We start from the raw sequence: 21966 nt of genomic DNA on the forward strand, positions 1-21966 counted from the left end.
TGAGAACATTGGCAATTAATATTTTAGAGGTGACTGGACCTTGGTAAGAATTCTTTTGGTGGAATGATAAGGGCTAAAACTTGACTGGATCAGGCTCAAGAGAGTATATACAGAGGGAAATTAGAAACAATAATTATAGACCGTGCTTTCAAAGGAGTTGATGTAGTTAAAGGAAAGATGAATGGATGGTAGCTGGAGAGGTGGATCGAATCAAGAGAAATTCTTTAAGATAGGAGAAATAATAGCATGTTTACCGCTAAAAGGAATAATGTAGTAGAGCAAGAAAAGCATGAGAGAATTGCTAGAGCGATGTCCTTGAATGGGCAGAAAGGAATGGAATCTAGTACATGAGTAGAGGAGTTGACCTAAGCTGGAATCATAGGTAAGTCATCCAGAGTAATGAGAGAGAAATAGAGGATGTAAGTATAGATATAATCAGTGCATAGTTGTGACAGTAGGAATATTTAAAAGTTACTTGATTAGCACAGTTTTCTCACTTAATCAGTTGAAAATAAAGATGGGAGTGGATGTTGATATTCAAGAAGAGAGGAGTATGTAATAGTGACCTTAGAAGGTATAGTAAAAAGTGAACCAAGAAAATACAGTGTGATTGCTGGCACATTAAAGACACTTTAAGTTAATGATCCATAATTTAAAATGAGACCTGGCATCATGGTTGGATGTTTTTTCTCCAGCTTCATTTAGCTGTACAGGTTGAATTAAAATATAGCATATTAGTAGAAAATTTGAAGTATAGTAGGGTCAACAGATCAGGAGATAACTGCCATTGAAAAAAAAAGTTTATTACTCATAGCTTCCAAGAGGAGAGGGGGCAGGCAATGCCACAGAGGGCTACATGGGGAAGCACTGGGGAAGCCATCAGGCAGAGGGAAACGGAGAAACTGTGGGCCTTTCTTTCTGTGGTTTTGGTGGGAAGGTACAGATGAGGCATGGCAAGCAGGCATAAGATTAGCTAATTTGAGTAATTTTTGTGGGTTCTGGAACATAGGGGCCATCCTTAATTGTCTGGTACCTGGTTATAGGGTGATGAGGAAAGGTATACAGCGGGCCAGAGTGTGAGGGCCTGACAACGGAGGCAGTTGAGAATAGACTGGTTTGCATTGGGAAATTGTGCCCCTGGGAGGGGAGGGGTGTGACAACAGAGGTGGGAAACCAAGGCACAATGACTTGAGGATATCAGTTTGTCCAGAACAAGACGTGTAGGGCCTAAACATGTGTGACAAATGATAAAGCATCAAGTTTACAGAATATAGAAATGTGGTTAATATGCAGATGTAGGCTCAAAGTAAGAAGATAATTGGAATTGATCAAAGTTTTGGTTTTGCCAGCAAGTACAGTAAATTAAAAAAAGGAAAAGGAGAATGAGAGTGTAAGTAAGGATTATAATACAGGCATACCTCATTTCATTGCACTTTATGGCACTTTGTTGCTACTATGTTTTTTACAAGTTGAAGGTTTGTGGCACCCCTGTGTCCAGCTAGTATATCGGCACCATTTTTCAAACAGCATTTGCTCACTTTGTGGCTCTGTTACATTTTGGTTATTCTTGGAATATTTCAAATGTTTTGTGTAAACATTATTTTACATGCTCCGGGAAACCAAAAAATTCATTTTACTCACTTTTATTGTGATACTTGCTTTATTGTGGTAGCCTGGAACTGAACTTGCAACGTCTCTGAAGTATGCCTATGGATTATATTTATTAACCTTAAGCTCAGTAGAGAAGAGATTGCATGAGAGGTGTGGGTGAAGCAGTAAAACATGATAGAATCAAGGGCTTGAAGGTGATAATGGAGTTGAAGGGAGTTGAATAGAGTTGTTTGAAATTGGGTATTAAGAGGGTGTAGGGGTGCTTGGGTGGCTCAATCAGCTAAGCATCCGACTCTTGATTTCAGCTCAGGTCATGATCTCAGGGTTGTGAGATCGAGCCCCGTGTCAGGCTCTGTGCTGATCGTGGAGCCTGCTTAAGATTCTCTCTCTCCCTCTCCCTTTGCCCCTTCCTCCCTCCCCACCTCCTGCTTGCATGGGTTCTCTCTCTTTCTCTCTCAAAAAAAAGAAAAAAAAAAAAAAAAAAAAAAGAGTAAGCTATCCAAGAAAATGCACTTAAGGAAAAAAAAAAGATGGCATATAAGCTGAAAAAATAGGAAGTGACCGTTGACCTTGCTAAGGACAAGGTCAAATGTATGACCATGGGAATAAGTAGCTGACATAGCAAGGAGGACAAGGTTATGTATGTGAGAAAGGTTTAAGTTGCTGAGAAGCCATAGTATTAGAAGGATTATCTTCATGGTTATTGAAATACTCAGGAATTATGCCAGAAGTAGTATTTGAGAGAAAGAGAGAGAGAGAGTGTGTGTTAATAATTTGGATATAAAATTTTCAGGGAATGGGAGAAAGGAGGTGGTGGTGATGATGGTAGACTGCCATCAGGAGGTGGAATATAAGTAGTCATTGAAACCGTGGGTTTTGTTATATTTACCCAGGGATAGTGTGTGTTGTGTGTGTGGAGAGAGAGAGAGAGAAAACAAACCAGTAACTGAGGTTTGAGCCTAAGTGTAATCTTCAAAAGAGAAAACTAATAAAGGAGAAATAAAATGGGAGGACTAGCTTTTGTAAGGATAGGAGGGCAAAAGGTCAAGGAGAGAGAAAATACAAGTTGAGGGTAATGGTCAAAGAGTGATTCAGTTGATGAATTGTGGATTCTGGATTAAATAGAGAAAGAAGAGAAACCTAAAATGTACTAATTAGTAGAAAATGAAGGGGTCAGGTGGTTAGAGGTCCCAAAGAGGTGTCACAGAAGAGGGAAGGGTCAATGTTAGATGCTACGAAGATAAGTATTGAAAAGAGTCCCATGGATTTCACAAGTTGAAGGACTAGGTGATTTTAATGAAAGTAGTCTATGCAGTAGGAGAGGGGAGGTAGAACTAGACTGTAGTGAATTATGGAACAAATAAGAGGAATAAGGAAGTAGTAGTATTGACTAATATTTAAGGAGTTGGACTATGAAAGGAGTGGACAGTAGGAACAAAATATCAAGTAGTAAGTGCTATGAAGAAAAATAAAATATGAAAAGTGGATTGATGGTTGTCATTTAAAAATATTTCATTCTTGTCTGATCTTTTATAATTTGAAAAGTTAAAGTATTATTTAAAATGTTTTCTTTGAGGGGCTGGGGCACCTGGCTGACTCAGTCAGTAGAGCACACAACGCTTGATCTCAGGGTCCTGAGTTCAAGCCCCACGTTGGGTGTGGAGCCTACTTAAAATAAAAATTAAAAAATAATAATAATAAATAAAATGTTTTCTTTGGAAACAGATTTCCTTTTTATAATCTAAGGGAATATCATCCTTGTTTTGTAGAAATCCGTAGCATGATCAGAGTACTAGAACAAAGGAATGGTAAGGTAGGTTTTTGTGTCAAGGAATTTGCGGAGCATACAAAAGTGAAATCATATTTTTTTCTCCAGGATGCAAACATTTTGATTTTATCTTCTCTTATTATTAAAAATTATTATGTAATTGTTCAGGCAGGAACACAATATTCTTTCCAGGCTTTATTACTCATGTTTCATTCTGCCTATGTAGCTGTACTGAACACTCACTTATGCTTACTATGTGCCAGGGACTTCCTAACCATAATATACAAATTAATCCATTTAATCCTCATAATAATCTATGAATAGGGTACTATAAATATCCCCATTTTACAGATAAGGAAATTAAGACCCAGAGAAATCAGTGTAGACTTCGGATTGGACTGCCTGGCTTCAAATTTCAACTCTAGGAGGAACATTTCCCTCTGAAGCCTCTGTGATTTTATATAAAATGATATTTATAGCAGCCTCTTAAGTGTTGCGAGGAAAAAGTTATATAATGCATGTAAACATTCTAAAACTCTGCTTACATGTGAGGAGCTCTCAAGTAGCTGTTATTATTTATTGTTTATATGTTCAGATTGTTTCCGTGTTTCTAAATGAAAGTCCGCTTTTTTCTATTGTTGGTTAATTTTCCTTCAGTCATGGATCCTTTGTATTATGTTTTCTTTTCCCGATATAGGAGTGTTGGCCCACAGCCAAAGAAATCTATTAGCTTTACTAACACAGTAAAAGGAGGTCAAACAAAAGGATATATTGGTGCAAACCAAAGCAGAATGGCTACGTCAAAAACCTTGATGGTTCTACCTGAGATAAAAACGGAAAAAATGAATATTTCCACCCCAAGGACAGTCATACAGGTAATATTCTTTAGAATTCTGAGTGTATTTGAAAATGGCACCCTAAAGAACTTGACTGAAATGTGAAAGGTAGAAAATACACTGCTTTGAAATAACCAACTCACTTCTTATATCGATATATTGGTTTTGTTAGAGTCTTCACCACATAACATATTTTATAGCATAATATTGGCTGTTGGCCCCTATAATTCATTACTAATAATGAGAACATTAGCGCGGAGTGAGGAAAGTCTACTCATGACCTTCAGAACTAGTTGATTATGGTATTAATAATAATTAACCTAGCTATAATATAGATAATAAAGGTAATATTCATTCTTCTTTGCAGTGTACTCTAGAAAATATCATAAAATAAATTGTCACAAAATTAGTTACCTCATTAGAAAACTAAGAATTGAATTTTTAAAACTTTTAATAAAAGTATAATACATATGCAGACAATTATGTGGTGTATTAATCTGAATGATCTAGGCAATGATATTTTTAGATATGACACAAAAAAACCCACAGTCCATTAAAGATAAAATTGGTAAATTGGACTCCATCAAAATGAAAGCTTCTGGTCTTTGAAAGACATTGCTAAAAGAATGAAAAAAGAAGCCATACAGTGGGAAAAATTATTCATAAAGCGTATATCTGATAAAGTACTTATATCTAAAATAGATAAACAATTCTCAAAACAATATTAAGACAACCTAATTTTTAAAACAATCAAAACATTTTTAAAAGATTTTATTTACTTGAGAGCGAGCAAGAGAAGGAGCACAGAGGGAGAAATAGACTCCCTGCTGAGCAGAGACCCCCCCCCCCCCCAACTCAAGGCTCAGTCCCAGGACCCTGAGATCATGAGCTGAGCCGAAGTAGACGCTTAACCAACTAAGCCACCGAGGCACCCCATGAGCAAACATTTTTACAAATACTTCAACAAGGTACCTATACAGATAGCAAATGAGCACATCAAAAGATGATCAGCATTAGTCATTAGGGAAATGCAAATTGAACTCTAAGATACTGCTGTACACCTATTAGAATGGCTAAAATTAAAAGACTGATCATAGCAAATATGGGCAAGTATGTGGAGGAAGCAGAATTTTCATACACTGCTGGTAGGAATAGAAAATGAAAAACCATTTGGCAATTTATTCAATGTTAAATACATACCTACTATACCATCCAGCCATTCCACTTCTAGGTATCTCCTCAAAAGAAAAGAAAGTACATGTTTATACAAAAACTAGTACACAAATGCTTATAGCGTCTTTATTTATAGTAGCCAAAAAATGAAAACAAGCTAATATAATTTTAATAAATAAATACTATATATTTGCATATATATTACATGTACCGTTATCTAGGTCAACTCAGGCTGTTATAACAAAGTACTATTGACTGGATGGCTTATAAACAAATTTATTTCTCACAGTTCTAGGGCTGGAAGCCCAAGATTAGAATGCCAGCATGGTTGAGTTCTGGTGAGGATCCTCTTCCAGGTTGCAGACTGCTCACTTCTCAATGTATCTTCGATGTATTCTCAATGTATCACATGGTGGAAAGAGATTTAGCTAACTCCCTGGCCTCTTTTCAGAAGAGCATTCACTAATCCCATTCCTTGAGGTCTCCACCTTCATGTCCCAGTTACTTTTCAAAGGTTCTACCTTCCAATACTGTCACATTGGAATTAGGGGGCCAACATGAATTTTGGGTGTACACGAACATTCAGTCCATGACAATCATATATTATTGTGTATACATTATACGTATTATGTATATGTTATACATACAACACATACATATTATATGATATTACAGTATGTAGAAGGGATAGTGCATATGACCAACTGAGAATAATGCATGCAAGGTTGTTCCAACATTTAAAAATAATACTACTTGCCATATTAATAGACTAGGAGGGGAGAATCTATGGGATCATCAGAACAGATAAAGAAAAAGCATTTGAAAAAATTCAATATCCATTCATTATTTTAAAAAATTATTTTAACCGATTAGCTAATCTGAAAGAGAAAGGATTTCCTCAGGGCATTCTGAAAAAACTACAGCTAACATCAGACTCAGTGATGAAAGACTGAAAGCTTTTCCTCTCAGATCAGGAACAAAACAAGGATGCCCACTTTTGCTACTTCTCAGCATAGTGGTAGGTGTCCTTGCTAGAGCAATTAGTGAAAAAGAAGAAATAAAAATCATCCAAAATGGAAAGGACAAAGTAAATCTCAGTTCACAGATGACATGATCTTATATGTAGAAAACCCCAAAGATTCCACATTAAAAAAAAAAAACAACTTTGAACTAATCAATTCAGTAAAGTTGTAGGATAGAAAATTAACACATAGAAATCCGTTGTGTTTCTATACACTAGCAATGAACAATCCAAAAAGAAAATTAAGAAAAAAGATCTCCATTTACAATAGTATCAAAAAGAATAAAGTACTTAGGAATAAACTTAACCAAGTAAGTGAAAGACTTGTACACTGATAACTACAAAAATTGCTAAAAGAAATGAAATAAGATGATAATAAATGGGAAAACATCTCTTGTTTATACATTGGAATATTTTTTAAGATGTCAATACTACCCAAAACAAGATACGGATTCAATGCAATCCCTATCAAAATCCCAATGACATATTTTGTGGAAATAAAAAAATCCATCCTAAAGTTCGTGTGGAATATTAAGAGACCCCAAATAGTCAAAACAATCTTGAAAAAGAACCACAAAGTTGAAGGTCTTACATGTACTGATTTCAAAAGTTGCTATGAAGCTATAAAAATCAATACAGTGCACAGCACAAAGACAGATATATGGATCAGTGGAATAGAATAGAGGACCCAGAAATAACCCTCTACATATATGTTCAAATGATTTTCAACAAAGATGCCAATTCTATGCAATGGGGACAGGACAGTCTTTTAAACAAAGGTGTTGGAAAAACTGGATATGTACATGCAAAAGAATGATGTAGGACCCTTATATAAAAAAATAACTCCAGATGTATCAAGCTCTTACAGCTAAAACTATAAAACCAACTCTTGGTTTTGGCTCAAGTCATGATATCAGGGTCCTGGGATAGAGCCCCAAGTCTGGCTCCATGCTTAGCGCAGACTGCTTCTCCCTCTCCCTCCCCCTCTACTCTTCCCCCATCCCTCACGTATGCTCCTGTGCACTCTCTCTTTCTCAAATAAATAAAATCTTTAAAAAAGAAGAAGAAGAAGATGACAACGATATAAGGGAAAAACTTTTTGACACTGGATATGGCAATAATTTCTTAAATATAACACCAAAAACACCATACAGCAAAAGAATAAAGGGGGTATAATGAACTACATCAAACATTAGAAACTTCTGTGCATCAAAGGACACACAACACAGTGAAAAGCAACCTATAGATGAGGAAAATATATTTAAAAATCATATATCTGATAAAGGGTTAATATTCAGAATATTCAAAGAATTTCTACAACTCAACAATAAACAAATAAGCGGTCCAAATTAAAAAATGGACAAAGAACTTGATATTTTTCCAAAGAAGATATACAGATAGCCAACAGCACACGAAAAAATGCTCAACATCACTAATTATTAGGGAAATGCAGATCAGAACTACAATGAGATACCAACCAAGGCCCATTAGGATGGCTAAAAACAGAACAATGGAAAATAACAAATGTTGGTGAATCTATAGAGAATTTGGAAACTCCATGCCCTGTTGATTAGAATGTATAATGGTGTAGCCACTATGGAAAACAGTATTGTGATTCCTCAAAAAAGTATAACCAGAATTGCCCCATGATCCAGTAATTCTACTTCTTGGTCTATACCCAAAAGAATTGAAAGCAGAGACTTGAACAGATATGTGTACACCTATGTTCATAGCAGCATTATTCACAATAGCTAAAAGGTGGAAGCAACTGAAATTTCATCAGCAGATGAATAAGTAAACAAAATTTGGTGTATATGTATACACATAATGGAAAATTTTTAGCTTTAAAAAGAAATGAAATTCTAACATATGCTACAATATGGATGAACCTTGAAGAACCTTGAAGATATACTAATTGAAATAAGCCAGTCACAAAAGGGCAAATAGTGTATGATTCCACTTAAATGAGATATGTAGTCTAGTCAAATTCAGAGACACAAAATAGAAGGATGGATCCCAGGGAAGGTTATTAAAGGGAAGTTATTTTTTTAATGGGTACAGTTTCAGTTTTGTGAGATGAAAGCGGTTCTGGAGGTGGATGGTGGTGTTGGTTGCACAACAATGTGAAAGTAGTTAATGTGGAAGTACTTAAAATGGTTAAGATGATAAATTTTATATGCCGTGTATTTACTACAATTTTTTAAAAAAATAATTAGTTCAACTTTTCCAGCGAGATGGCATGAAGATCTCCAATGCCCAGCTCAACTGAAACTGGTAAAAGTTATTTTTTAAAAACAACTATTTAATGCCTCAAGAAATGGACCTAAGGGCAAACAGTAAATGAAGAATCATTTAAGAAAATCTATGACAATTTACTAAGAAAGTTGTGGTATTTAAGCCAAGACTACCACTTCTTCCCTCCCAGCTTAGCAAGGCATACATTCCACTCTAGACTGCTTGCAGCCAAGAGCACAGGGTTTCCTTTCCCCTTAGCTCCCATGTATAGGGCTTTCTTTCCCCAAAGCAGAACTTAAGCATTTCTCATGCTGCCCCCAAATGCCTGTCGCTGAGGCTAACTTCTGGGTGGGTGCGATTGAGAAGTGCGGACTGCTTTCTTCTGCCTAATCCCTACTGATGAACTCTACCTTGAGTGTGGCACATTGAGAATTCGGAGGTCCTGCCCTGGATCATGAGGTAATGGTTCCATGTCAGGAGAAGCAAGCTGAAAATATCTCAGGTTACTGCTCTGCCCCCTCCATGGAGCACTCAACATCTAGAGTGAGGTTGTCATTCATAGAGAAGCTTACCCTTGTTTCCACTGCCATGCCCACAGACCTGGTGCAGAGATTTTATCTGGGGGCAGAAGCAAGCTATAAAGCAAATAGCTCCTAATATCTTCTAAAAGGAACTGACTTCATTTGCAACAGAGCATGGAGAAGTTTGAAACTAAGAATATACTCAAATACAGAGGGGGTTGTGGCGAAAGGGAATTGAGTTAGATTCATGAATTTTTAAAAAATAATTAGTTGAATGAAGATACACGCTAGACTGTAGGCTAGCTAGTTAACTGGGAACCTGGGAATAAGGCAGCTAGGAGGAGCATTTTAGAGTGAGAATACCAAACCTTGATCTCAGAAGTTAGTCCCTGGAAGCAGCCACAATTTGATTGGAGTAGAGAATTTGTGCCCCAGGACATTGTGGAAAACAATAGAGCAATCAGCTGGCAATTAGTGAAGTTTAACAGCTGAGTGAGTGTAGTCCAGAGTAGTAGAGAGCCCTAACAGTACCATTGTCATCCCAGGATGGCTGTGGGGATACCCCAAAGCTGCTTATCCCCCAGAGGCAACATCAGAGGCTTAACATTGTGTGGGGGTAAGTGTTAGAGAGGGCATATTAGTTTTCTACAGCTGCATTAGCGAAGTACCACAAACTGTATGACTTAAAACAATAGAAGTTCATTGTCTCACAATTCTGGAGGATGGAAGTCTGAAATCAAGGTGTTAGTGTGGACATGCACACTCTGAATATGATAGGGAAGGATTTGTTTCTCTTCTAGCTCTGGTAGTCCTAAACACTTTTTGGCTTGTAGATCTATCATTCCAATCCTCTGTCTTCGCATTGTATTCTCCCCGTGTATTTTCATGATGTTTTACCTCTGTGTAGCTATGTCCAAATTTCCCCTTTTTATAAAGACATCAGACATACCAGATTAGAGTTCTCACCCTAATGACCTCATCTTTATTTGATTAAGTCAGCAAAGACCCTGTTTCCACAATCTGAAGTACTGGGAGTTAGGACTTAAACATATCTTCTTTGGGGGAACATAGTTCAACCCATTATGGGGAAATTGATCTCACAAAAGTGATCTAGGTAATCACTAAACAAATAAACAAGCGAATAGAAATTACAAGTTTTAGAAAGGAGGGAGGTATCAATACCTAGAGTTGCTACAATATGTTATCTAAAATCTCCAGTTTCCAACAAAACATAGGGCATACAAAGAAATAGAAAAATATGACCCATATTCAAAAAAGAAGACAGGCAATAGAAACTGTGGGAAGAACCAGATGTCAGATGTAACAAAAAGAGATTTAAAAGAAATCATTATAAATACCTTCATAGAACTAAAGAGACCATGATTGGGGCGCCTGGGTGACGCAGTCGTTAAGCGTCTGCCTTCGGTTCAGGGCGTGATCCCAGCATTCTGGGATCAAGCCCCACATCAGGCTCCTCCACTGGAGCCTGCTTCTTCCTCTCCCACTCCCCCTGCTTGTCTTCTCTCTCTCGCTGTCTGTCTGTCTCTGTCAAATAAATAAATAAAATCTTTAAAAATTTTTAAAAAAATAAAGAGACCATGATTAAAGAATTAGAAAGAGGTATGATGACTGTCACATCCAATTCAGAAAATATCAATAAAGAGACTCAACATCACTGATCATCAGTAAAATACGAATCAAAGCTACAATGAGATATCACCTCACACCTGTCAGAATGGCTAAAATCAACAACATAAGGAATAACTATTTTTGGCAAGGATGTGGAGAAAGGGGAACTCTCTTGTATTGTGGGAAATGCAAACTGGTGCAGCAACTCTGGAAAACAGTATGAAATTTCCCCAAAAAGTTAAAAATAGAGCTACCCTACAATCCAGCAATTGCACTATTAGGTATTTACCCAAAGAATACAAAAATACTAATTTGAAAGGATACATGCACCGCAATGTATATAGCAGCATTATCTACAATAGATGAATTATGGAGGCAGCCTAAATGTCCATTGACTAATGAATGGATAAAGAAGATGTGGTGTATATATACAATGGAATATTAGCCATAAGAAGAGTGAAATCTAGCCATTTGCAACAACATGGCTAGAGCTACAGAGTATTATGCTAAGTGAAATAAGAAAATAAAAGAGATGTTACAACTGATACCACAGAAATAACAGGATCATAAGAGAATATTGTGGACAAATATATGCCAACAAATTAGACAACCTAGAAGAAATGTACAAATCATTAGATATGAACAACCTATCAAGACTGAATTTGATGAAATAGATGATCTGAACAGTCCAATTACTATTAAGGAGATCAAATCGGTAATCAAAAACCTCCCAACAAACAAAATTCTAGAACCAGACAGTTTTAAGTGGTGAATTATACCAAACATTCAAAGAAGAATTAATATCAATTCTTCTCAAAATTTTCCAATAAAGGAAGAGGGGGAAGCTCTTCAAAACTCATTTTATTATACCAAAACCATACAAGGGCACCACAAGGAAAGAAAATTATACACCAATATCTATGATAAACGTAGATACGAAACCCTAAACAAAATACTGGCAAACCAAATTCACCAATATATTAAAAGGATTATAGATTATGATCAAATAAAATTCATTCCAGGGATACAAGGTTGGTTTAGTGCTCACAAATCAGTCAATGTGATACACCACATTAACAGAATGAAGGATAAAAATCATATGATCATTTGAATAGATGCAGAAAAAACATTTGACAAAATTCAACATCCATTTATGATAAAAACTCTACAAAGCAGGTATAGAGGGAATGTACCTCACTTAATTAGGCCATATGTACTCAGTGGTAAAAATCCGAAAACGTTTCGTCTAAGATCAAGAACAAGACAAGGATGCCCACTCTTGCCACTTTTATTCAACATAGTATTGGAGGTCCTAGACAGAGTAATAAGTCAAGAAAAAGAGATAAAAGTTATCCAAGTTGAAAAGGAAGAAGTAAAACTGTCACTATTTGTAGATGACATATTGTATATAGAAAGTCCTAAAGACTCCACCAAAAAACAATTAGAATAATAAATTCAGTAAATTTGATGGAAACAAAATTAATATACAGAAACCTGTCGCATTTCTATACATTAATATCCAGTGCTCAGAAAGAAATTTTTTAAAAATCCCATTTATAATTGCATCTAAACAAATTAAATACCTAGAAATAAATTTAACAAAGGAGGTAAAAGATCTGTATATTGAACATTACAAGACATTAATGAAAAAATTGAAGTTACAAATACATAAAAAGATATTCCGTGCTTATTGATTGGAAGAATCAATATTGTTAAAATGTCCACACTATCCAAAGCAATGCACAGGGTCAGTGCAAACCCTAGCAAAATTTCAATGGCATTTTTCACAGAATAGAATAATCTTAAAATTTGTATGGACCAGCAAAAGACCCTGAATAGCTAAAGCAATCTTAGGAAAGAATAAAGCTGGAGACATCACCCTCTCTGATTTCAAATTGTATTGCAGAGCTACAGTAATTAAAACAGTATGGTATTTGTACATAAACACATACATCAAAAATAGAAACAAAAGATTTATGGAACTGAACAGAGAGCCCAGAAATAAACCCACACATATATGGTCAATTAATTTACAATGGAAGAGCAATGTATACGCTGGGGAGAAACAGTATCTTCAGTAAGTAGAGTTAGGAAAACTGGAAAGCCACCTGCAAAAGAATGAAACTGGACCACTATCTTAGACCATACACAAAAATTAACTCACAATGGATAAAAAACTTGAATGTAAGAGCTGTAATTCTGTATGTGTTAAATTTCATAATTGAAAAGATTAAAAATTAGGCAAAAACAATATATAAAAATTGGGAAATGTTACTAATAAAATGTTGAACAAATAATAGTGGGTTTTTTAAAGCTTATACATAAAAAATTAAATATACAAAAATATTAATAATCTGGATGAATTATCTTTCTACCTTTCTGAATTTCCCCAAAATTAATATGTATTACTTGCATATCGGTAAAAATACGTATAAGATATTTTTAAAAAGTATGCCTAGTTAAGAAATTTTTTAAGCATAAAATCTTTTATTCAATTTTTCATGTTTATTCCATCCTAGACACATTGTATTGCTTTTTTCTACTACTTTAATTCCTATTTTCTGGGACCTATTATTCAGAAACCACATTTTTTTTTTTACTTATTTCATTTTAAATAACCATTTTCCACAGGTAATTAATGCACTTGGAGTTGATGTTACTCCCCGACCTCTTTACCATCAAGACCCACATATGGGTACAGCAAAGCCAAATAAACTGTTGACATCACAAGAAGGATCATATGCATCGGACTATATATCTTCCTATAGCCTGTATCAGAACACAATAAATCCTAGTATGTTAGGGCAGTTTACAAGGTAGAGTATACTATTCTATTTTTTTTAATATCATGTGTACTGTCTTTTCATTTAAGTTGCATATATGTAACTTAGATCTCAGTTGTCTTCAGACTCCCAACTCCACTCTACATTAGTGTGCCATCTCTATGTTCCCCTCATGTTTTACTTAGATGTAGAGCTTTGCATGACTTAAGAGTTCCCTGACACACCAAAACATTTGTGAGAAATATATGTAGATTTTATTCAAGATTTCCTGAGGAACCAAAAGATGGGGCTTGCATCACATACCCACAGACATATTTCTTCAGTTTCTTTTATGTTGCCATTTAGGGAAGAAGTAGCTTTCCTTCTCCGTGACCACTTCCCCATTCTTCCATGTATATCCCTGTTCTCCTAGGGTTTGGTTTCTCTTCTGTTTCATAATTTTTTTGTAAATGAAATGTTATGCGTGTATTATGTAGACACATTACTGAAATTTTATTAATGCTTATAGTGGAGAAATTCAGAGTCTTTGCAATAATAAAACAGGATGTCCTAAAATAATCTAAAGATTATGGGGAAATATTTGAGTGTGTAATTTCCAATCTGACAAATTAAAATTTCCAGATGTTAACTAAGCACAAAATTTTAAGAGAAAATAGGCTGTTCGAGAGTCTGCCTCCAAATTTGCATAGAGTAGCCATAGGAGTGCTCTACAAAACAAAGAATATTCCAGTAAACTGAACCTATCCTTTTGGAGGACAGTTGGACTTAGAAATAGAAAGGGAAAAAAGGTATATAATATCATGAAGTAGTATTAAGTTCATATGTTTAAAGAACTTATTTTTATATTTTTCAATTTGTGGATTTCCCAACCAGTATGTAGATTTGCTTTTAATTAAGCCTTGAGAGGACCTTTCAAGGTGGATTTAAGATGGGATTTGAATACATCACATTTAAGATGGGATTTGAATGATGAGCAGAAAATTGGTAAAAAATGGAAGTTCCCGGCCAAGGCTCTAAAATAACAGAGCACCACAAGATTGAGGAAAAGGGGGGAAGGGGAAGACTGATAATGAAGACAGAGAGACTGGATAGGTAGACTGTATTTCAGCTTTTTATTCTAAATATATTGGGAACCCATCGAAGGACTTTAGACCTAGGTTTGACATGTTTTATCTCTAAAATACATTTATAATGACTTTTACTTAAGGGAACACTACAAACCAACTCTGTTTAAAGAAGTAGTTTCTTTTTATCAATTTTTCTTAGATGATTATAATATATTTGATTTCTCAGTATGATAAGGTTTTTATTTATATATTTAATTACCCACAAGAACATCTACATAAATGAATAATGTTGTTTTTCATTATTAAAGGTCAGTTTTAGGAAGCAGTTCAGTTTCTAAATCAAGTGTATCCACTACTGAATCAATAGCAGAAGACCTAGAAGAACCATCCTATAAACGGGAAAAACTAACTAGTTTTACAGGTAATGAAAATAATATCATTTATTTCAGTAACAGCCCATTATTTCCTTAGCAAATATGCGTATTATTTGTCAGGTACTTGAGATAAAAGAACTATGGTAATGATTCCCAAATGCTGGCCTGAGGAGTAGCTACATGTGAATTACCAGGGTATCATTCAATTTCCCAAGGTAACTCTCTTGCACCACCAGCCTCAGGAATGACAGCCCTGTTTTAGAAGTTCTCTGCTTTTAACTCAGGAGGCAAGTTCTTCTGATACATTGTGACCAGTGCCCTAACAGGACATATGCAGAATGTTATGCGAGCACTTTGAAAGTGAAGATTAACAACTTCAGGTGGGGAAAAAAAAAAAAAGAATTCATAGAGAGCATTATAGACTTTTGAATTGGGTTTTTAATGATGATTAGTAATTTGTCAGGAGAACAAATAAGAGTGGCTCCTTCCAGGCAGAGCATAAAACATGAGGTGTGGGATTATGAAAATGAAGATAAAAGAATGATAAAATAACGGATGATCAAAAGTGCTGGAAGAAATGGGTACCTACCTGAGGAACATTTGCCTTGGAGTGCAGTAAGGGTGTCTCTTCCTCTGGTATGACAATGAAGGTTTGAGGGAAGTATTCATAAGGTTGGAAAAGTGCTTGATAGAGTCTTTGGTGTTAAGATATGTAACAGGAATGCTCTGCCAAGTAACAGAATACCCAACTACCGTTAGCTTAAACAATCACCTGTTTTTTTCACATTAAAAGAACTTAAAAGGTCAATAGCTTTTGGATTTGATTTTGTGGCTTGACTGTCAGACTCTGCATTGGCAGCTCTGCTATTCTCTTTCCTTAAAACTTTTCTTCTTACTTCTTGCTTTTTTCTCCATGCTCTCAAAATATCTGCCCCAGCTGTGGGTATTATATCCACATTAAAGGCAGAAAGAGGGAGAAAGGCAGTAGCTTCAGTCATATCATCCTCGTTTATCAGAAAAGTAAAAGCTTCCCCAGGAGCCTTCTTTCCTATATATTTCTGCTGTTATCTCATTGGCCAGAACTCTGCCACATGGTCACCTCTAGCTTCAAGAGAGGTAGGAAAGCTAACCATTTGATTTTCTTAATGGAAAGAGCAAGGGAAGGGAGAAAGCCTTAGCAATGAAAACTTAGGCAATCAGCAATGAAAACTTAGGCAATCTGCTGCAGCAGGGAAGAGCATCCTCTCAGAGGAAGACAGGAGGACTGGATTATTATCATAATGTCCCCTAGCTTCAGAGTGATTGAATACATCCCACAACACAGTCTGTTCTTTGACCACATAAAGCCACCTGCAATGTATGACCCATCATGATATTTTGGTAAAATGAAAATTAAAAATAGCAATTAGTAAATGATTTTTAATAAGTCATGTATTTTAGATTTACGAGTTGTGAGGGCAACGCCTGAAAAAATTGTAACAAAAGAAGACCTACAAAAGACTGTAGAGATAACACTCACAGAGACGGAAACACTAAGCTTTTTTAACCTACCAACAGTCTTGATTTCTGTGGAATCTGAAGAAGCTGGGAAGGTCATGTACGTATGGCTCAATTGTCTATTTGCTTCTGTAATTTCAGTGCTAAGTCAGAGGTTCTTAGCCTTGTTTCTGTTTTTGGGGATTCCTGGATAAATACTGGTGGCATATGTGCTTGGTGAAATTATATGTAAAGTTATATATATGCCCTATGAAATGATATGTAAAGTATTTGTGTTGTATGTACTTTTTTCCTAGAGGAAGAACCCATAGCTTTACCTTATTCTTTAAAAAGTAGGCAAACTACTAAGTCAAATAATAAAAGAAATAAAGGAAGCTTCCAAGTCTCAATATAGATTTTAATGATTTTTTTCTTCTATGCATATATAAATTATTTCCATTTAAGAAGAAAGGACTGACATTTTTATATTAAAAACTTAAGAAGGAAAATAATGGGAAAATAACTGAATTTACTACATTAGAACAGATTTTCCATTTCTCCTTATTAATGAATTTAAATAGATTGTTAGTTTTTGCCTTGTGTATTTTGAAGCTTTGTTGTTAAACACATACACATGAAGGATTGTTATGCCTTTTTGGGAGAATTGACCCCTTTATCATTATGTAATGCCTCTCTTTATCTCTGATAATTTGCCTTGCTCTGGAATCTGCTCTGTCTGAAGTTAATTTAGCTACTATAAAGAGATTATTGATAGTTATTCAGATTATTTAGATTCAAATGTAATTTGAATATGATTCATAGTACTAAAAAATCCATCATTAAAATATTTTTAGGGCATTATTCTTATCCAAATATAAAATAACCTAGAATTTTTTTGGACTATAAAATATCATACAAGTAGATCCTGAATATCATACTTTGAACCTCATAAGACATAAAGGAAAGCCTTGACACCAAAAAAAGAAAAGGAAAGAATAACAAATGGATAAATAAATGATCTGAAATCAGGGGAGAGATGCTAGAAGCAAATGTTAAAATCATCACATGGATCTAGAGTCCATTAAGTCTTGGGTCCCCCACAAGTTGAGAGAACTGAAAGAGATATTTTTGTACTAATCAAACACACTTAAAAGGATTGCAGATATCTCAAGTGATCCCAGGTCTCATAGCTACTATCATAAGCAAACATGAATTTTCTCTGGAGGAAATCATATCCTATTTAGGTTCTTAAGATTCCCTCAGATTGAGTTTGGTAAAAATACACCAAACCAATAAAGAAGCCATTATGAATGAGAATTAAAAGAAACAACAAACCCTAAATCTACATCGTGAAGACTGTGGATAATAAGATTTTAGTAGGGCTATATTATAAGATATAGAATGTAAAATATATGTGAGATATTTGAATAAAAGATAAAGTTAACACCTTACTAACATTAAGAAACTATCAAAGTGATGACTTATATTTGCAAAAACATCTAAAAAGAACTGTAAAATAAAGTATGCTTATATAATTGCTGAAATTAAAAAGTAAATGTTAAATTAAACAAGGCATAATTGAGCAGAGATTTAATAAATTGAAACATAGATCTGGATAAATTATACAAAATAAACCTTGGGGAGAAAAATGTGATATAAAGTATGAATGAGAAGTTAAAAAAGACATTGTCAATAGAATACAGGTCCAACATGCATGTGGTTAGTTTCAAAAAGTCAAAATAGGAAGAATGGAGGAGAGGAACTATTCAAAAAGAGTGAGTAAGGACTTTCCCAAGCTCTTAAAAGACACCATGTCACAGAAACAGGAATAAATTTTTTACAAAATCTACAAAAAAGAAGTGGATTCAGTGCATTGTACTGACACTCCAGGGTATCAAATATTAAAAGATTTTAAAATCAGAAGAAAAAAAGAAAGAAAAAAGATATCATCCACAGAGAAACAGTTAAACCAACAGCATTATTAGGGATAAGGAAGTTCACTTCATAATGACAGGAAGGTAAAAATAATTCTAATCTTGAATACTCCTAATAAAATAACCTCAACATACATGAAGCAAAAATTAAAAACTTGGTAAGTATCCTATTAAAGTAGGAGATTTAAACATACCTCTCCTAATTACTGTATGTCTACCAGATAAAAAATTCATATAGATATAGAAAATTTGAACCAAAAACATAATTTAATGATCACAACTCTTCACTCAACAATTAGAGAACATACACCCTTTTCAAGCACACACAGAACATTTAGAAAAATCATCCACACACAAGGCCATGAAGAAAAATTTCAAAAATTTCGAAGAAACTAAATTCTCTGGCCACAAATGGAATTAAGTTAAAAGTGAATAACGTAAATCTTAGTAAAAACATAGATACATATTCACATACACATTTGGAAGTTAAAAAGCACATTTTCTAAATTCCTCATGAATCAAAGAAAAAAACTGTAATAGAAATTTAAGAAATACTCAGAATTGAATAATTATGAAAATAGTAACTACAGGATGACACAAACATGGTACCTTAAGGGAAATGTATAGTTTTCAGTGTTTATAGCAAAGTTCATAAAACCTATTTGGAGATAGTGCTAGCACATTGTTGGTGGGCACTGAAAGTAGTAGGGATGTCGGGAGGTACAGTAAATGGAGTCCTTTGGAGGTAGTTGAGTGCAGTCTTTCCCTAAAGAGTTTTTTGAACTCTCACTTCATGTTTGGTGCAATCTACATTAAAGAAGGTAATTTTAAAGAGAAAGCATAATATAAAGAAGCAATATCTGTGGTGATAATTTTTATTAATGTGTTGAATATACTTTATTTTTTATAGTCGGAGAAACAAGATTTATGAGACCCTTTGTAGAAATAGATTAGGCAATGACTTATATGTTGAAAGGATGATGCAGACTATTAACGGAGCTCCGAAGAATAAAGAGGTTCAATGTGACAAAATTGTAAAGGAAGACAAAGGTAATTTATATTTTATTCTGCTTGATAAATGACCATATTTTAATATACATTCTTTGAGTCTCAATTAAGAAATAAATATTGAAACATATAGAGCAAAGATAGAAATACTTTGGCCAAATCACAATAGTAGCTGGGCACTGTAATCTACAGCTTTTATACTTTGATAAATAATGAGTCAAAAAAAATGAGTAATAAGTATAAATATAGAAGATTTAGATAACATGAATTTTGATTTTTATAGTAACTATCGTAGAATTTTATACTTTTCAAATGTTTACAAAGCATTTAGAGAAACTGTCTGCTTACTATTTCACAAAGATTATCAATCACAACTAATAACATTTAAAATGTGCCAGATACTATTCTAGGCCTTTCGTATTTATTAACTGGTTTAATCCTCACAACAACCCTATGAGGTAGGTACTATTGTTACTCTCCATTTTGGAGGAAGAAACAAGCAAAGAGAAGTTAGCCAACTTGCTAAGGTCACTCAGCTAGTATGGCATACAGTAATACCCTCAGACAGTCTGGTTGTAGAGCCTGTGTCCTTCACACTTACTGTCTTTCAATGTTTATAAATTAACAACCCTGCATAGCCAACAATCTGTGAAGTAGAGCCAAAAAGGTAATTAGAAGAAAGTTTTTAATTTTAATGGCCTTTGTTGTTCAGCAAAACTATAAGCTAGTTTTTTTGAAAGATTAAAATAGACAAACTTCTAAGCAAGTACTAAATCAAGAAAAGGGCAACTTACAATTAGTAGGAAAGCTTAGTGGCATCTTTACTCACTCTTGCCTTACTCCCCTACCCAATGTGGTGGTGGTCTTAAAGACAGCAGTCTGCCTTCCCAGTTTGAGACCCTGGCCTCTGGTTCTAGAGGGAGCAGAGCAGACTTTATTCTTAACGGAGTTGATTTCTCTGTTTCAACCTGTTTGGGAGCTACCTGAAGGACTTACACAGAGCACTTGCCTTATTATTGTTTTGTTTTTTTTTTAATTCATCACTCGCTCAGGTGGGAAAGCAGCTGTGCATACTGCATTCTCCACAAATATCGAAAGGCAAGTGAACACTCATCTCTCTTAGAGAAAAGAGAATACAATGAAGTCAAACAAGAAACATACTAAAAGCCTGAGAGAAAAAGCTAGGGAGGGAGTTTCTTTGGGAAATTAAGATATTGAAAAAGGCTTGCATATACTGGGAAATTTAGAAAGTCATGTGCGTGCCTAGGGCAGGATGCATGCTCAGAAAAGACTTGAAAAGATCCTAATCTTTCACCTCTGGCTGATCTGTAGGCTCGGTACAAGCAGGAAGTGAAGGCTAAGGCATAGTTAGAAACAGCCTGGCTAAGCATTAAAGGAGTACCTTAACACAGACTTAATCTGCAAAGACTGGGAGTTTTTTCCCTTTTGTTTTGTTTGTTTTTCTTTGCTCTCCTTTCTTTCTGATGGGGAGAGGAATTCAGGTGTTCAGGGAAATCTCTGTCAAGACATTTGCTGACCAAAAGCCAGAAAGCAAACACTTCTAAGATGATACATGACAAAGAATACAGTCTTTATAAAAATAGTTTAGAAACATCACTAAGCAAACAAACTAGGCCTCACAGCACACTACAAAAACAAAACCCAAGGATCAAGAAGAATCTGATATCCAGAGTTACCATATTATTATATTCAAAATGTTCAGTTCTAAAAAAAATTACAAAGGATAGAAAGAAATAAGAAAGTGTAGCCTGTTTAAATAAGAAATTAATGGAAACTCTCCCTGTGGAGGTACAGACATTGTATTTATTAGCCAAAAACTTTATATCGATTGTATTAAATATTCTGATAAGGCTAAAGGAAACTGTAGGCAAAGAGCGAAAGCAGACCAGACAAACAAATAAAGAATATGAATAAAGAGATAGGAATTATAAAAAGAAGCCAAACAAATTCTGTAGATTAAAAGTACAATAACTGAAATGGAAAAACTCATTAGAGTTATCAATAGCAGATTTGAGCAGACAGAAGAAAGAATCAGCAATTCTTAAAACACAGGTCAATTAAAATAATCCTGTCTGAGGAGCAGAAAGAAAGAAGAATAAGGAAAAATGAACACAGTTCAAAGGACCTGTGGGGCTCCACCAAGCATACCAACATACACATAAAGGGAATTTCAGAATGCTAGAAGGAAAAAAGAGACAAAGGAGAACAAAAAGTATTTGAGGAAAGAATCGCCAAAAACTTCCAAAATTTGATAAAAGTCATGAATCTGCATGTCTAAGATGCTCAACAAACTCCAAAAAGAATAAACAAGGAGATCTACACTCAGGCACGTTATAATTAAGTGTTGAAAGAGAATCTTAGAAGCAGCAAAAGAAAAGTGACCCATCATGTACAAGGAATCATCAATAGGATTACACCCAACTTCTCAGCAAAAACCATGGAGTCCAGAGGTCAGTGGGATGCCATTCTAAAAAAGATGAAAGAGAAAACTGTCAACCAAGAATTCTGT

General features: G+C 34.8%; 1 protein-coding gene across 6 annotated transcripts in view; it reads left to right on the top strand.

The window, feature by feature from the left end:
* The window catches only part of DNAI4 (dynein axonemal intermediate chain 4), an 84272-nt gene that overhangs the window by 8576 nt on the left and 53730 nt on the right, over window positions 1-21966 (top strand). For all 6 annotated transcript variants that reach the window (XR_003315873.4, XM_026497853.4, XM_057310581.1 and 3 more), the window contains exons 2-6: window positions 4077-4254; window positions 13426-13610; window positions 14953-15065; window positions 16459-16615; window positions 19339-19478. Coding sequence is in view for 5 of the 6 variants with exons in the window: in XM_026497853.4 (XP_026353638.1) it covers window positions 4077-4254; window positions 13426-13610; window positions 14953-15065; window positions 16459-16615; window positions 19339-19478 (773 nt within the window). In the remaining variant the exon portion in view is untranslated. The remainder of the gene's footprint in view (window positions 1-4076; window positions 4255-13425; window positions 13611-14952; window positions 15066-16458; window positions 16616-19338; window positions 19479-21966) is intronic.

This window comes from Ursus arctos, unplaced genomic scaffold, assembly GCF_023065955.2.
Source record: "Ursus arctos isolate Adak ecotype North America unplaced genomic scaffold, UrsArc2.0 scaffold_12, whole genome shotgun sequence".
Taxonomy (NCBI): domain Eukaryota; kingdom Metazoa; phylum Chordata; class Mammalia; order Carnivora; family Ursidae; genus Ursus; species Ursus arctos.